The sequence below is a fragment of the Rhagoletis zephyria genome, unplaced genomic scaffold (genome assembly GCF_001687245.7).
Source record: "Rhagoletis zephyria isolate East Lansing unplaced genomic scaffold, Rhagoletis_zephyria_1.1 Rzeph_scaffold_00300, whole genome shotgun sequence".
Classification (NCBI taxonomy): Eukaryota; Metazoa; Arthropoda; class Insecta; order Diptera; family Tephritidae; genus Rhagoletis; species Rhagoletis zephyria.
In genome coordinates, this window is record NW_016157384.1 from 151,083 (window position 1) to 168,854 (window position 17,772).

Genomic DNA, 17,772 nt, shown 5'->3' on the forward strand with positions numbered 1-17,772 from the left:
AATTATGTTTCGGACTGAGTAAAAATGGGAGATTAAAACGGGGGATACTGCAGGAATGGAAAGGAGGGGAGAGCTGTGTAGCAGAAAAGTATTTATCGGAGTGAAGCTAGTAAAATTTGATTTTTTTTATACACACAATACAATATTCATCTGGTAGCGATGATGCATTTTGAAGGATATGTTTAAAGACTAGGATGACAATGAGCGGAACAAATTAAGCTCTATATTACATACTAGCAAATGCCCGGTTAGTTTAGGCTGAAAAGATTGAAGAGCAAAACCCTTCTAACCACTTCAAGAATTATAGTAGATTACTAATTCCTTTCAATATTATGAGCTTTGCCGATATTCTTATTTCTACCAGGGCGGGAAAAGCCCAATGTGATACCACTGGCCGAAGCCATTTGTTTCTTTCCCTCCCTTAGTAATTGAACCACCGAGTGCGTTTTATATAGCACAAAAAGTCGAGAACGTTCGCCGAGTTCAAATCCGCTAAACAATCTAGAAAGTACTTGTTGAAGAATTGGTTGCGCATGTTGTCCAGGACGGGACAACGGCAGAGATAGTGTTCGATGGTCTCCACCTCCTCCTCGTCTCTGCAACTGCGACTGAAATCGTTGGTGGGGTATCCTAACCTTTTTACGTGTGTGCCCATCAGGCGGTGTTCGGTGATTACCCCGACTTCTAATCTGAGAGAGGAGCGGTCCAGCCGGGTGAGAGCTATGGATCGCTTTACGTCAATCTTTGGCCAAATTTGCCTGGTATTATGGCAGGTGGTTTTCACAGCCCACCTTATATTTACCTCCTCAACGAGTTCCGCCTTTAGTCTGTGTTTTCAGGAGGTTAGAGGTATGTCCGCATTCCGAGCAGAATTTACTACAGATATTTCCGTCCCCCTCCTTACCAGCAGTTGCCGAGGATGTCCGTATGTCCAGGGACCCACACAACAGTCAAGGAGCGTTTTGATGCCAGCAGGTTGAGAGTCTTCCTGCATTCGATGGCTACTTTGGACGCTGCTTCGTTAGAACTGAGATATTTGATAGCAACCTGGCTGTCAGAATAGATTAAAATAGGCCGTCCTGGAGGGGCGGAGGTTATCAGCCGCCGAGACGCCTCCATTATGGCGTTTAATTAAGCTTGAAAAACGCTACAATGGTCCGGTAAGCGAAAACTGAGATTTAGCGCGAGTACGTCAGAGTAGAGCCCGCTACCCACTCCTTTGTTAAGCTTGGAACCATCTGTATAAATGGCCGTAGACCCTGGGTTCAGGTCTGTGGCTCTTTCCCACTCGTTCCTCTCTGGGATCCTTGAGGAGAATTGTTATCTAAACAGAGTAGAGGAGTGGTATAATCTATCTCTCGTAGATTATCCGGTAGAGTTTCAAGTACTTTTGCGTATCCGAATCTGAGGCCTCTCCACGGCTGGATTGTATTTAACCTGGCCGCACTACAGCCAGCCCCAAATTTACCGTAGAGATCCACAAGTGGAAGATTTAAGGTTATTTCCAGAGATTTTGTGGGTGTAGTGGGCAGGGCTTCCGGGGACCCCGTAGAAAAGGATGGGGTCTTATCACAGCTGTGTACATCCAGTGTACTAGGTTTATTACGCAGCGCATTCGCGTCGCGCGATGAGATCGCTACCAGTGATAAATTACACAAATTCTCATGGCGGTGTTAATCTCAGCACGAAACCACCTTGCCATAATTGGCTCGCAGTTCATACGGACCGCCCTCCTAGAAATGGAACCAGTATATTTAGCCCTCATCAGTCCTTAGGGTCAAAATTTATCCTTTCTAAATTTTTAATTCGATTCGCTCACTTGTCTTGGGTCCGATCAACGCAGTTTTTTTTTAGTTTTTCGGCTACAAAAAATTAAATTTTGGTCAGTGAATCAGCTCCACACATTTTTTTCCAAGAATCCTTAAGTTTCGCAGGGACCAAAATGACCCTCAGGACAAATTTGGTCTAAAATTTATGGAAATAATGATAGTTGATATTTCGTATACAGAAAAGTATTGATTTCCTTGTCGTACGGACAGCTGTCACATTGATTCGCCTTCCTTGAATACGCGCTCGGAACCCATCTGAGTTGTCAGCGATAAAATTTTTTACCTGTGCAGAATAAAATTCAAGTTAACTTAAAAGAATTCGACTAACGTTACACCAAAAAAAAAAACAAAAATGCTGATTTATCACAAAATATGCGCACCAAAGAAACTGTTTGCAATCAACTGCCAACGCATGGTAACAATACGCTGTCACTTGAACTTTTCAGCTCGAAATTCCCATGATGATAATAATGAATTGATGAGACTCTAACCAACAACAATTACATACAACAAAAGGCAATGGAATGCTAGCGCATTCACTCAATCGAAGCAAATGCAATGGCCGGCCGCACGTCTTGCTCACCACCGTTTGCTTGCAACACGCCGCATTGTCGTGCGCACAAAAAAATGGCACGACTTTCGCAGTGGCACAAGAAGAAGTGGTAACAACAAAAATGATGGACTAAAAAATAGCACAAAACTATGCGGCAAAACGCAACGCTAGAACAACAGTAAAAATAAAATAAATATAAAAATAAAAATAAAAATATAATAAAAAATTGGCCAATGAAATTCGCCTCAATTTTGAGCATTTCCAAGTAAGTTAGGCTTAGTAACAGTACACAGAATAAATAAAAGCATTATCTTTTCGCTGAGAATATAAAAGACGCATCATAACCACAATAAGTGCACAGAACTCGGTTCTAAAAGCCTAAAAACCAAATAGAAATGAATAAAAAATGAAAAATTTAACTGTAAAAAAGCAGCGTAAATTTCATCTAACAACCAAAAATCGTAGCGCTCGTACATAGCTGCCGCATTTGAGGCCAATTGTAACGCAATTGTGGCAGAATGCGCACAAAACGCAAATGTTGCATGCAACAAGCAAGTAGAAACAAATACCGTAGCACAACGGTTTGCTGTTTTTGTTTGGGATTATATTGCCGTTGTTGTTTTCTTGCTCTTGTTGGTGTACTTGTTTGCCACGTTTGCATTTTTCGTGAACTTGTCACGATCTGCAATAAATTTCATGATTGTTGCTTTATTTGCCAAAGTGCACAAATACATACGCACATCTATATATAAGTATTTGAAGAGGTGGGCATACTTATAGCTAGACGAGTGCAATGCGGATGGTGCTGGCAAGCAGGCAGTTTTTCTCCTAATTCACAGAAGTGCAATTGGAATATCAAAGTTAATAGATTCATTGCATATTTCCGCATAAATTTATTTTGGTTATGCATTAAATTTAATATTTTATTATAATTTTTTAATGCAATTAATTTTTGGAATTGATGGAAATAGAGAATGACTTAGCAACTGTTTATATAAGACGTAAGAAGCGTTTCCAGGACCCGTAGATAGCTGTAACGAATTTTTGTTAAAAAAAAACTAAATAAATAAATTTTTTGCGATTACACTTTCGCCAAGTGTTTGACTGAGCTTCTCCTCCAAACTTCGATCTAGATATTGCGTGGCACTCTGAGAAGAGTTTTTTTCGGCTAAAAATTCCTTTCATTTTTCAACTCTGCCATCAACGTTACACACTTAATAATCTGTACTCATTGGCTATGAATAGAAGTTCATCTAACACCATAGTCCAAAAAAGGTGAATAGTACATTCCTTTAAACGCGATTCCTTGTGGATGGTACTGACTCTGTTAAAATTTGATGGATAGTCTCTGTAGATTTGCTTGGTTATCAATCAAATTGATAAAGGGGTTCTTCTTCAAATACCATTCGATTGGGTTTTTTGATGTTTTGACTTGAAATTTTCCTGCATTGGACATTGTGCGGTAAGGTAAAGTCAGTTTTTATGCTTTTTCGCCTTCAATATGAATATGATCTTAAACTGTGTTCATCTGCTGGCAATGTGACCTTGCTCGCACGAGGCTCTGCAAAGGTTATAAAGGACTAAGCTCTACTCTAGTGAACGACGCATGAGCAGACCCCAACAGGTTCTGGAGACTTGTATAGCCTAAGTGGGCAGCCGCTGTGTTGCAGGGGTTAGCAGTGCGCGCTTCCATTCCGCAGGGCCTAAGTTAAAGGCCGGTTTTCGACCAACATAAAAAAAATTAAAACAAAAAAGATTTTTCCTAAAGTGGTCGCCACTCGGCAGGCGATATAAAACCTCCGAGCTTCACATAAAAATACAATCGCGGTTCGGAGTCTGCGTAAAAGGTCCCTCCCCTTTGGCTTACAACATCAAGGCGCACGCCACACACCGGACGAGAAGCTCGGCCAAAGACTAACATATGCATAAGCGAAAAAATATTATTATTATTAAATTGGATAAAGCCCACTACGCTCGTCTTACAGTGGCAATTGCTACTTTTTGCCACTGCTTATATTGGGATCTAGCAATGGCAAGCGTCCAGTCTATGAAAAATAAACACAAGGTTAGCGAATTCTAGCAGCTGGAACTTATGTCAGTACTTTAACCAGGTTTCAATGAACGTTGTAGACCCATTGGCTCCTTGGCGCACGTGGATGCAAAATACTTATACTCTCCATGAAAATGCTTTAAATCTTACAAATGTTCTCAACACTGAAAGGACTAGCAAAAATAATGGAGTCCCGTTATTGGGCAACCCTCTTGCACTACTTATTGAACTTGGCTTTAAAGATGAAAACAAACAAGAAACCCCGATCATATAACTACCAGTGTTGACTCCGTGAAATATCTGTTTGAGTTTTTACGTAAAAATACGATTCATACAACACCAACATCAAGTGGCCTTTGAATACTACTAGTGCCATTTGTCTCCGAAAAAAGCCTTAAATCTCGCTGCTAGGCATGTCTAAAGTCGAGCCGACAACTATTCCTAGAAATTTTGAAACTTGAACCTTCTGCCTCGCTCAGACTATTGTGCGACGTGACAACGATTAGTGAATATAAGGCGTATGTTTGATCTCATGTAAATAGGTGTATCTAAACTTATTTGCGGGTTTGATATTAATCCTAGTGAAACCGGGTTTATTACAATAAGCTGAAGGTTAATATAAGGCGCCTAATGCATCCCTCGATCTTTGGCGTCTCAACTGCCAGGTCTGACAAGTTCCAGCACTTGGACGTGATCATGGGCGTTACCGCGGAAGCCAAATATTAAATGGCGGGGAAAAAGGGGCATCATTTGCTCTTTACTGCAGTAAAAATGGTATTGGTAAAAGGTAGGACCTCTTTCCAAATGAAATATAATTATTTAATTTGTTAAGAAGTTGGAATACGTGCCATCGTTACAATCTGCGGGACGAAGCGGAACGCTCCTACCCTAGCACTTAACATTCAGCTCAGCGTCATACCAGTAGGCATTACAGATAAGACTGCTGCTGTCCGCACGGCTACCAGGCTAAGGAACACTGTATTCTCCTATAAGCCGGGGAATGGTTACTCAGCCATCTAAACTGAAACTTCAATTTCATATAATTGGTGTGTACTGATGCTGGTTCCAAATGGAACCATTCCTACACACAACACTTCATGAATGGGTGAGAAGAAGCCTCTGGGACAGCTGTCCAATAAACAGATTCACTGATAGTCACTCGGTTCTATAAAAGTCTATGTGCCGTATCGGTTCGATATAAGTGCCATGGCAGATCCGTTTCAGTGCCAATCAGTATCGATCAGAGATACCAATTCACACACATCCGCAGTATGCCGTCTTTCGCTTTCAATAAAGTGGAGTTCAGTGAAGATAAAATTACTTATTTTACTAATGATGAATTGGCAACTAAGGCTATAGCTCTAGACCAGGAAGAGGGAGAAAATCAATTAAAAAGCGTAAATGGATTCACAAGGCTTGTATAAAACGAGAAACTGAATTATTTCATATATTGTTCCAAATGTGATTTTTAAACCAGGCATCCATATAGTTTTTGTTAGACATAATAATCGTGGATAATTCCGTGCCACTCAAAAATATCATTGCCCACTTAAAAAACACGCAACCCACCAAAGAATTAGAAACGAGAATAAGACTCTGGGACAAACGTCCAATAATCAGGTTCACGGACAAGTTTAGGTTTAGCGGGAGAGTTGAAGGAGATATGCTCTGTTTGGGAATTTGCATTAACCTCAAGTTTAGGCGCGCGGATTTACGCATAGTTGACTGCGGTAAAGGAGGCAGTCTACGACTTGCTACGTATTTTTTAGAATAATACCGATGAGAGGGGTAAATGCTTACCCTAATCGCAACATGTAAGACAATAACTGACCTCTCTTTGGTTTATTTGGTACCAATGGCACATTGACATTTCAGCAAACTGCAAGGCGAATGAGCATCCTCGAGGCTTTTTCCCTTGACGAGGAAGGTATAAGAGTTCCTGTTAGAACTTGCGGGCTGTTTCTACAAAGAAAGATTTTTAGGCGGCTAAGCAAGCGCTGGGCGAATCCTGGGCAAATAAAATCTCAAGCTGCGCCTGTTGTGAGGTCAAGCGTAGGTTGTCAGAGGGTCTACTTAAGCTGATCAAGCACCAACTCTTGGAGCTGGTAGAGGTCACTGTCTAATACGTACTAAAGCCGTAGACTTAACAACCTCCTCCACCCCTATTGCAGTAGCTGTTTAGAGGACAATGAGATGCAAACATTTCCACACCTCGCATCGTATTTCCTTAAAACTCACTAAACCGCCACTGATTAAATTATATAGTTCTACGGTGTGCTGTATATTTAAACTGTAAGAAATGAAAATCCAAGGTTGTGAAAGTACTGTATCAGTTGCTTGCAATCAATTCTTCTGTGCAACAACGCAACAGATCTTCTTCTTATACATACTACATATTTACCTTATTCATACTCTCATGAATAAATACGAGTACCTATGTACCTTAGGGTGATCCTTAAAATCAAAAGAGCGATTTTTATTCAGTGTCATCCCTTCAATCCGTAATACCACGATCACAGATATCACATACAAATTTTGGCCCCGATTGGAGACGGTTAAGGCGTGTCGCACAGGGGAGCAAAGTTCAGATTCCTCTATAGAGACTCAAAAAATTAAAATAAACTTTTTTGCCAACTCGTACCCAAAATCTATACTACCGTAGTCGGAGATATCACATTTAAATTTTGGTCCCGATTGGAGTTGGTTTGGGGGTGTCACAATGGGGTCCAAGGCCAGATGCTCCATGGAGACTCAAGAAATTAAAAATATTTTTTCATTTAATACCCAAAATCGATACTACTGAAGTCGAAGATATCACATACAAATTTTGGTCCCGATAGGGGTCGGTTTAGGCCGTCTCCATAGGGTAATCTGGATTTGGACCTCTCTGCGCCATGCCTTACCCGACTTCAATCGGGGCCAAAATTTATATGTGATATATTCGACTATAGTAGCATCGACGTAGAGGTTGGGGCTTAGGAAATCTGATGTAAAAATTTGCTTCATACATTTAAGGACCACCCTAATGTACCTACACTCATGCATATATACATCTACGTTTGTCATTCATAATTTCTAATTGCTTTAAACGTGAATTTACTAAAAGATTTATTTTTATCTGCTGCCATTTTCACCTTATACATATCCTAATGTATGAAGCCATAAACCAGAGGCATAAACGGCTAACGTGCAGGCAATGGACAACGACCACGACAACGACTTACTTACTTACAAATGTGAATGAAGTCTCGTGTCTGAGTAAGAGAAGAAACACTGTGCGGGTATTCACGAACAATGCGCTCGTTGCGCATGCGCATGTGCGTGCCAAACATATTGCTGCGTATTAATGTAATATTTTTGTTTGCCTTATTGATGAAATTAAAAAAGAGGTGAAACAAAAATGAAAAACAGAAAAGCCAATAAAATAAATTGCTTGCCACTGCGTGTTGTGGCATTTGTGCAACAGTGTGAGCTACAAGTGCGGCAATGGCAATAAATATGCAGCAAGTGTATTATCTTGTGTGTGTGTGTGTATGTGAAAATGTGCAAAATTATGAAGAATCTACGGCGAATAAATGGCATGCAGATAAAAACAAAAATAAACAAATTAAACGGCCTACTGTGCGCTCGCTTAGAAAAATCACAATTTACAGAGCGTTGCAGTGGCGAGGGGCAAGCGTGGTCGACAAGGCAATCGGACGCAACACCAGCTGCTGCCACAACTGCAACTGCAACTTTTGTGTGGTTTTTTGTTTTTTTTTTTTGCTGTGCTATCTGTGCACGGTGAATGGCGCATGCGCACAGCAACTTTTAATTTGATGACGATTTTATGAGTTGAAATGGAAATTGCAACGCCTCCAGACACGCAATGCAGTTGAGTTGGCGCGGCAAATGATGATTTTGGAGCGGTTGATGCGTTCTGTACATGTATACATATGTATGTGCGAGTGTGTTGGAAAATTGCAATCATTTCTGCGAATTGCGCGTGCAGCTGGCAGCAATTGCAACATAAACAACAGCAACTGTTACAAAAATTAGTATAACAAAGTTGATGATGGCGGCAAAGCGCTGACACTGGCTAGATACTTTCTGTGATTTTGTAAAATTTATTTCGCATTTTTTTCTGTCTTTTATCTGTCACTATTTTCCAGTTAGTTCTTGCTATTTTTCCCCGATCCTCCTCTCTCTCTCTCTCTCTATTAACCTCTATCCACTATTCGCTTTATTGCGCGCTCAGTTTCTAATTGAATGGGAGTTGTGGCAGCAACTCTTTAAATTTATGTTTGCCAATTTGCCACAGCCAACTCAACCAACTCGACTGATCGGCTTTGCTTTTGGCCTCCTCTTGTTCATTTGTTTTTCGTGCACGCAACATATTTGCCTTCACTGCTGTCCGAATGCATTTTGAGATTCATTCGAGTTCAGCTTAGCTTTTGGCCGTTGGAAACGACAACAACAACAACTAACATTTACTTGCGGCCAGTGGCGTTCATTAGCTTTGGGGGCGTCAACGTCTCGTTATTAAGAGCGCGATCAATTAAGTGTTGCCTGTTTGCAATTTCTGCACACACTATCGAATAATGATTTGCTGCCTGCCACCAAATGCCAATGCCAACTAATGTTTCATACTCCATTTGCGATCGTCGCGCAATCAGGAAATTCGATTTTGCTAATAGTAACGTTAGAATTGTAATAACGCGTCGCCGCCGCTACAACCACAACCGCCGCGGCCTCAACTGCCGCCAAATGTTGGCTCATCCAGCTTAACCGCTTGCGGCCACTCCCACTAAAAAGTGCATTTCTCTCTTTTGATCGGCACAAATAGCCGCAAGCAATTGGTAAAAGGCGTAAACACGAATCAAAATACTAGAACCGGAATCGCAGCGTGGCATCGTGTACTTATTTCGTTGCTCTTCCCGCGCTGACGCTGTGACAACAATCTAAATACGAGCGAGAATTTAATGCCAAGTAAATGCCTGAGGTGCATCTTCAAGAGCTTTTTGTGTACTGGTTAGTTCTTAAAACCGACTTCACAGTGCGTTGCTTTAGTTACTGGATCTGGCTGTTGGCTGCGGTAAGAAGGCGGAAATCGCCAGTAAGATTGGATTTTTAATAAATTGTAGAGCAAACTCGCATTGACAGCTTATCATAAAGCATTACGGTGAAGAATCCGCGTACTTTTTGCTTAAATTTTATTTTGGATTCATCAGGGAAAGAGGAAGCAATGCACTGCTTTGAGGAATTCGTAAATTTAAAATATGCCTTGGCACATTTAATGAAGAATAAAATATTTCAAGTCTTTTGATGATCTACAACTCGCCTTAATTACTCTAGATGCGTTAATTGTAATTCTTTACATTCAGTATATCTTGAGTAACGGTACAATGCTTTAATTATAGATCAGTGTTGACCAGAGGAAATTTTTACTCTGCACGCGTTCATATAAAATCTCTGGAGAGCTTTCAAATGCTTCTCAAACAAGATTTATTTTGGACGCGGCTGCTTTTGTCATAAGCGCGTTTATAGAAAGTCTAAAAATCCTTTGCTTGAGCGCTACGTTTAAGGGATACCGGATCTGCGAGTATTCGGATACACAATCTGAAAAACTTTAGCTCTGGGTAGAATAAAAAAGTGTTTTAATGGCGTAAATGTAGCAATACTATACCACATAATGCTATTAAGTACGCGTGGTAAAGTGCGCGAAAACTTGTAAATTGTTAAACCCACAACGAGAGGGTGAGTGCTGCGCGATTAGCTCCCCCTTCTGATTCTCTACGCCGTATCTTTAATTTATTATTTCCCAGAGAGAGCTTTTAGCATTTGCGCGTAAATATAAAATATATAAAAAAACTTAGAAAAGCTCTGTTCGTGGGCTGCACCACTGATATGCAGAGAGAGCTGTTAGTATTCATCCATATAAAAGAGAGCTTATACTCTATGCGCGTACATATAAGAGCTATAATATGTTTTTAAGCTTTTCGAAAGAATACGGTTTTTGATGATGAACGCCGTCTTATACGTGTACAATACTTTTTAAAGCTTTCATATTATTTTTCCACAACAATTTCCACTAAAACGGCCTCATGCTTAATAAATCTGTTGAGTATAATTGTTACAAGGCCACAAATAAGAAGATACTATTTTGAACCTTTCTATAGATTTTATTGTCTGCGGTGCTTTTGAAAGCTTCCCATATATTTTACCGTTTCGTCTGTATTCTCGACCTTCCAAACACTAACGTGTGTATTCTTGACTTCATCCCTACTTAGTTGCACTCATATGCATATTTGATTATGTATTCCAGGCGAATGATAACATCTGTCATCCCAGTGATGGAGACACTCACGACCAAAACGTAGCCTGCAGTAGAAGCTTTCTAATGATTTGTATAGATTTAATATGAACATGTATTCTATAATAAAGCTCTGGCGGTCGTAGTCGGTGCAAAATCTACAGAAAGCTTAAAAACTTATTCTGTCGCGCATTCACACAGAAAGTCTAGCGACGCCGAGCGAAGCAAGGCCGTATTCTATTCAAAAGATTAATTGTAGAATTCGTATTTATTTGAATATTTTGCTATTTTGTTTGCAGCAGCGTCATGAAGCTGAAAAAATAAATAGAAAATTCTAAATCAATAAATAACTGCTTTGTTTTCAGCTTATGAAAAAGCTTGCTGTATGAACACTTTCATATAGCTACGGCTATGGAACGAACGGCTTCGCTCGGCTAGGCCCCGCTTTCTGTGTGAACGTACCCTTATGCGTGTGTCTATGTCAAAGTTGGCCACTTCATAGGCACGCGTGCCAAAGCTTTTAAAAGCTCTCTGTAAAATTTATATACGACAGGCACAAAATGAAAGCTCTTGCTGGCCAACCCTGGTCTATCTCAATGACGACCTATGCTCTATTTCATACTATGCTTCATATATTCATAGTATTAGTATATATTCATAGTACTATGCGCATACGCATAATCGAAATAGGTAAAAAAGCTCTGATAGCCTCTTAGTTTCGGTCGTCTCTACTTTATACCTACCGTGACGATCAGAAAGAGATTTTATGATCTGCATAAAGTCTATAGAAAGCTTTAAAAAGCTTATCCTGTTGGATGTTTTTTGGTCGTATAGATTCGTACAGGAAAAAATCTCTTCCTGCTCTATAACAACGATGGACGGAGAGAGCTTTTCGACTTTACTAATCCATACGAAATTGCGCATTATCCAAATAACTTTTTGCGACTCTTGCCATATAGAAACTTCCATCGTATATAAGCTAAAATTCCAAAAGCAAACATTCCTCATCGCCACTTTCACCCTTGCCCCTGGGGGCACAATAGACCTACTGGTCGCAGTGCCATACCCAACCAACTATCTATCCATCTTCACCCTTGCCCGACANTACTGGTCGCAGTGCCATACCCAACCAACTATCTATCTATCTATCTTCACCCTTGCCCGACCTTAGTTCCGTGTGAAAATAAAATCATACCCAAATGCATTTATGCCATGTACATATAAATTTCGCCAATCTCACCACGCAATCACATAAATATCAAAATCACAAATGCAATTGGCCCACTTTCACTCGCACCACCAACTTAGATACGCTTCGGGACGCTCTTTTGGGCTAATTGAAATTTCCCTAATGTGCGCGCTGTGGTCACAGCAAATGGCCTAAACAAAAAATATGCACGTAACATACATGGGTACGTACATACATACATACATTCATACGTGGGTACTATATAGCCACAGAAAACGCATTAGCAAATATGAGGGAATAAATTTCAAAATGCACATAGCAATTTTTTATTTTTATGTTGTTGTTATTGTTATTGTTACTGCTATTACAATTGCGATTGCGTTAAAATATTGCTATTCACATTCTTTTTTTTTTGGTGCTTTTATTTGGTGTAGCAATGCAATTTGTTGTTGCCGAGGAGCATACATACGTTTTTCAATTTCCCGCCACGCGCAACAATTTCGTTTATTTACAACCTCAACAAATCGTTAGCGCCTGCGCGAAAAAGCTGCAACCACAACAACAACAGCAACAAAAATGTGTGCGGCACCAACGCAATTTATGAGTTGCCAAGCGAACGCATACGCATTAAAGCGAAGCAAAGCGGTTCAGAGTACCTAGTAGATACTACCTACTAACGTAAGGCATAGATGATGGTGGCAGTGTGTTCGCCAAGGCATTAGGTGCACAGTTTTGTAGGCCGCAAGTGCGCACGATATATGCATCGCATATCATTGCCTACCCCAAGGCGCTGAAGCTGTTTGTTGTGCTGCGCCGTTGCCAGCCGCCTGCCCGATTGTGACCAGGTATTGTGGTGAGTTTTAATTTGGCCGAATGCGTTGCGCATGCGCACATAAAAGTCAACGCAGCTGACGGGGGTATGGGTGTGTGAAAGAGGGGAGCATAGCAAATGTGCAAGTCGAGCGCAAGTAAGCAGTACAAGCGAAAATTTTTTGGCGTAGTGCGAGAAATGATACTTGTGCAGAAAATGTCCAAAAGCGATTTTCTTTTACATAAGAAAATGCACGGCAACAGCCAGCATTGTTCTTGTAATGCCTTAACTGCTATTGTAGTTTTATCTGCAGTTTGCAGTTTTATTATGCAGTTTGTTTTCTATATATATTTTTTTTTTGCGCTCCACCAATAAACAGAACAAGTTAAACGCCAGTGCTTGCAAACGCATTCAACTTTGCAAGTTCTCGCCATTCTTGCTACAAATTGTTGCATATTTTACAATTGTACGATTGTGCGCATGCGCGGCATCGCTGTTAACGCCTTCGCCACACGGCCCTAGCGGCTGCGGGCGGCAACAAATTTTCCAAACCCACTGTATGGTGCACGAGCCGCACTATAACTGTCCACAAGTTGTTGGTGCTCGATGCGGCATTTCGGATTTTTTTTGTTTTGTGGTTTCTACTTTTAGAAAAGTGCTTGTAGATATGTACATTCATAATTCTTGCCATTCTCATTCGCATATCATAAAATATCATCGAATATTTTACAAGCCACAGCCACACTCCTTAGTTTTCACCAAGCTTTGTAAAATAAGAGCAAAAATTATAAATTTTGTGAGGAAAGAAACGTGTTGAAGCCTGCAGAAATGTACGAACACATTCTGTGTGTTGCCGCCAAGGTGGGCTAACAACAATAAAGTCTTTCTTGTACAAGTGGTACAAACATACATACATAAATGCACTGATACATACAGACGTATATAGTGTGGTCCTGTTGTGGGTGAGGCCTATCGTGAAAGCACTTCAGTTTATTCTACGCACTTTTGGTCCAGAGACAACTACAATGTTGAGTTTCTCTATGCACTCAAAACCCAATCTGGATTTGGTTTTATTTGGGAGAAATGAGTTCGAGTGGTGATTGAATGTCACTTGTATTTTCCCAGCGGGCTGACCTCTGTACACCGCCGACTTATGACATTGCTTCAGAGGTTCGTTGATGCTGGTCAGTTCTTCTGACTTCAGCAGCATTGTCCAGAAAATGCATCAGACTAGACCGAGCTTCCTTTGCATTGTCGCGCCTAAACGACTAAGTACCTAGTATGCACCTTCTTATCGTTGAAACACAATGGCAGCGAACGGCGAATTTTTAGCTGCGAATGTTCGCTGTAGAAATTAAAACACACTGACGTATATGATAACACGCACAACCAAAGACACACCACGAAGTTCGCCCGATAGTCGTTCGCGACGATAGACTTACTTCCATTGTCATCGCTGCCGGCAGCGGCAAAATACGATTCATTGTAGGCATATGCTAAATATTCTCAGGTTTTTGAATCGAAATTGAAAAATACTATATTAGTTTTTGTTAAAAATTAATAATCTTGTTGTTTGTAAAAGTTTTAATTGTACCTATTCATAAGCAGCTGATTTCATTGTTGTCGTAGTTGTGTTTAACTGAGCGAAATTTTTGGGCGAAAGTTGCCGACGTCGGCGCTCTACTGAAAATTCGCCGTTCGCCGGTACTGTTTTTTAACGGTTAGTTTTCTATGTTCTTTTCTTCATTGTATTTATAAGAGATTGAAGAGCGATGATGGCGGGACGGAGACGGTGAGCAGCTCTGGCTAGTGTCGGTGCCGGAGACTCTCATAGGTGACTGCAGCTGGTGTCGGTATTGGAAAGCCGGTGGATGCATCGTGAGAGCCGGTAGCTGTAGTCAGCGGTGAGAGTATCGGTGAGAGCCAATAGATGAGCTTATGGATCGACTTGTGGCTCTAGATAACTCTAGGAGTGTCAGTGAGATGAACTTTTGAGTCGTTAGGTGTCTGCAGACAACGGTAAGAGTACTGGTGTGGGCAGAGACCATCCCCAGCGCTCTTCACGTTAAAAGGGTATGCTATGCAGTTAAGGAGGGTGTGTTTTTCCGGTGACATGCAATAATGTCATTGGAATTAATGTCATTTGACATAAAGGCACTTTTGTAGGGCGTACTAATAGCCACAAAGTCTAATATGGGTCTTTGGCCAGCTCCTCATACGAGATTTTATGCAGAGTATTACAGGAGAATTTTTGAAATAAATGTCAATTGTTAAGTATTTGATAAAAATCTATATCGCAGAATAGTTTTCGCAAATTACATACTTTTAAGATATTTGTTTTTTTTTTTTGTTTGTTTTCAACCTCATTACATTTAATCTAATAAATCCTTTTTTTTCATTAACTTTCAGGTGGTCCTCTCGGCCTGTTCTTCATATTTCCAGAGCCTTTTTCTGGACCACCCCGAAAAACATCCAATTGTGATATTGAAAGACGTCCGCTTAGCCGAACTGAAAACATTAGTCGAATTCATGTACAAAGGCGAAGTTAACGTGCAATATTGTCAGTTGTCGGCTTTGCTCAAAACGGCCGAGTCGTTAAAAGTAAGTTTGCATATTCATGAAAATGCACGTAATTAGAGTTCGAGCATCAAATATCTGAGGATTAGTCAACTACGTAAATTTGTTACCTACCATTTTATTATTTACATATTTGACATCCTTCACCAACTTTAACTTTAATATATTTTTTCGCCTATACTTAGGTTAAGGGCTTAGCAGAGATGACCAATCAGAACACAACACTCAGAGAGCCAGAACGTGAACCGGATCGCTTGAGACCGCACTCGCAGCCTAGCAAGAGCACCTGTGACAGCCCCGTCGATACTGCGTTAGCGGGCGGGTCCACCACATCGATAGCCACCTCAGCCGCAAACTTAGCCACATCAGCAGCCTCCGCCGCCGGCGCTTCATCATCTGCCTCAGCCTCTATTACCGCCACTTCAGCCTCGACGACATCAGCAGCAGCAGNGAGCCAGAACGTGAACCGGATCGCTTGAGACCGCACTCGCAGCCTAGCAAAAGCACCTGTGACAGCCCCGTCGATACTGCGTTAACGGGCGGGTCCACCACATCGATAGCCACCTCAGCCGCAAACTTAGCCACATCAACAGCCTCCGCCGCCGGCGCTTCATCATCTGCCTCAGCCTCTATTACCGCCACTTCAGCCTCGACGACATCAGCAGCAGCACCAGCTACAACGACGCCAGTCAGCACCGCAGCTGCAGTTGTCGCTGCTGCCGCAGCGGCCGTTGCAGCGGCAACTCAGCAACAACAGCAAGCTGCCACAGCGTCTGCCTCCTCAACAACGACGTCAACGTCAACAGCAGCCGGCGCGGCCGGTACCGCAACAACGGCATCCACAGCGCAAAAACGTGACGCTAGCGGTGAACGCGGCGGCGGTAGTCCGTCTGCGGCACCACCGTCTAAGCGTCAACAAATGTCTCCCGAACGCGACTCATCACCGCTGCCGCTTGATCTCTATCAGGGCCGAAGCGGCGAAACCAGTATTGTTGGTGTGGAAAGTGGCCCAACTGCTGTCACGAGCGATGAACGCGATGTGACGGCGCATGCCATAAGTAAAAATAACAACAGCAATAATAAGCATGCAGCGACCAGCAGCGGTGGTGTTAGCGGGAGCGGCAGCGCGCAGGCGTCGTCTCACCAAAATAACGGCAATGGCGAAGGCAAGTCCCGGCGACATGACGACTCGGATGATGAAGATGACGATGAGGGTGGCGGCGGCGGCGGCGGCAGCAGCATGAGAGCGCTTGATTCACCGCCCGTGCGACCCGCCTCCTGCAGCGTGCTAGACGTGAGCGGTAACATCGGACTCACGCTAGGCGTGGTGGAGAAGATCGAAGAACCCGATAGCTATGACGAGGAAATGGAACTGGATGAAGATATAGAAGACAATAGTTCGAACGACGCCATGGGCTTGAATATGAAAATCGGCGCAGCCATTAGCCATTCAGCGGCTTCGCTGGCGTTGCCCTCACCACTCGGTGGTGGCAGCGGCGGTGGTGGCGGTGATCCCGAGTCGGCACGTTCCACACCAGCCGCAGCAACAAGCTCGTCCTGCGGTGGACTTATACTCGCGTCGGATCTCACACACCAGCAGCAGCAACATCGTGCAACTTCGCGTAGTCCACGTGAGTGCGTGAGCGCGGCTGGTGAGCGACCTAGCAGTAGTGGCGTTTGCGGTATGCCGTCGACTTCGACGGGCGCTGGAATGAGTCCTAGCGCATCGGCAGCGGCGGCGGCAGCAGCAGCAGCAGCGGCGGCGGGCAGTGAACCGCTGGCGGGCACGTCTGGATTGGGACCGGTGCAGTCGGTGCCATTGGTGAGTTTTGACGGGTAGTGGGTGGCGAATATTATTATTTTATAATTTTATTTTATTTTCAATTTCAATATTTTACGCACAGTCGCTTAAGAAGGAGATCGATTGCAGCGAGGATGACAACAGCAACAGTCGGCATATGCATCAGCCGCGCTCGGCGTCGGCGGGCGGCGGTTTAGGCGGTGATTTGGATTATCGTCTCACCACACACGAATCGGTAAGTGCGCCAAACCCTTTACGGCTTGTCCTTTCTTATTCCATTCATGAAAAAAAAAAAAACAGATAAAAAAGTGTTTAGTTTTTCTTTTGTTGACGTTTTCACTCCTGTTCGATTTCGATTTTCAAACTCAAATGATACCGTTACATTACTTACTACTTAACTACTACTACATCAAAAAAAAAAAATACCACAAATATTATGCAATATAAGTATATTTAAATATATTTTTTGCTCTTCGTCGTGTTCTTTGTCTATGAATTTGTTTACCTGCTGCATATGTATCTACGTTAAAACATCACGTTTTTAACATTTTTTATGATCACTACTTCGGTTCATATCTGTTTTTTTTTTGCCTATTACAAATTTTGATTTCAATGGCGATTTTTCGTTTAACATTTGCTGTCGCTGAAAAATAATTTCGACCCAAAATTT

The 17,772-nt window shown here is 42.1% G+C and overlaps 1 protein-coding gene across 1 annotated transcript in view; it reads left to right on the plus strand.

The window, feature by feature from the left end:
- Nucleotides 1-17,772, plus strand: part of mamo (maternal gene required for meiosis) — a 180,624-nt gene that overhangs the window by 70,348 nt on the left and 92,504 nt on the right. The window contains exons 3-6 of the mRNA XM_017610313.1: nt 15,134-15,325; nt 15,487-15,748; nt 15,973-17,123; nt 17,206-17,337. Coding sequence (XP_017465802.1) covers nt 15,134-15,325; nt 15,487-15,748; nt 15,973-17,123; nt 17,206-17,337 — 1,737 coding nt within the window. The remainder of the gene's footprint in view (nt 1-15,133; nt 15,326-15,486; nt 15,749-15,972; nt 17,124-17,205; nt 17,338-17,772) is intronic.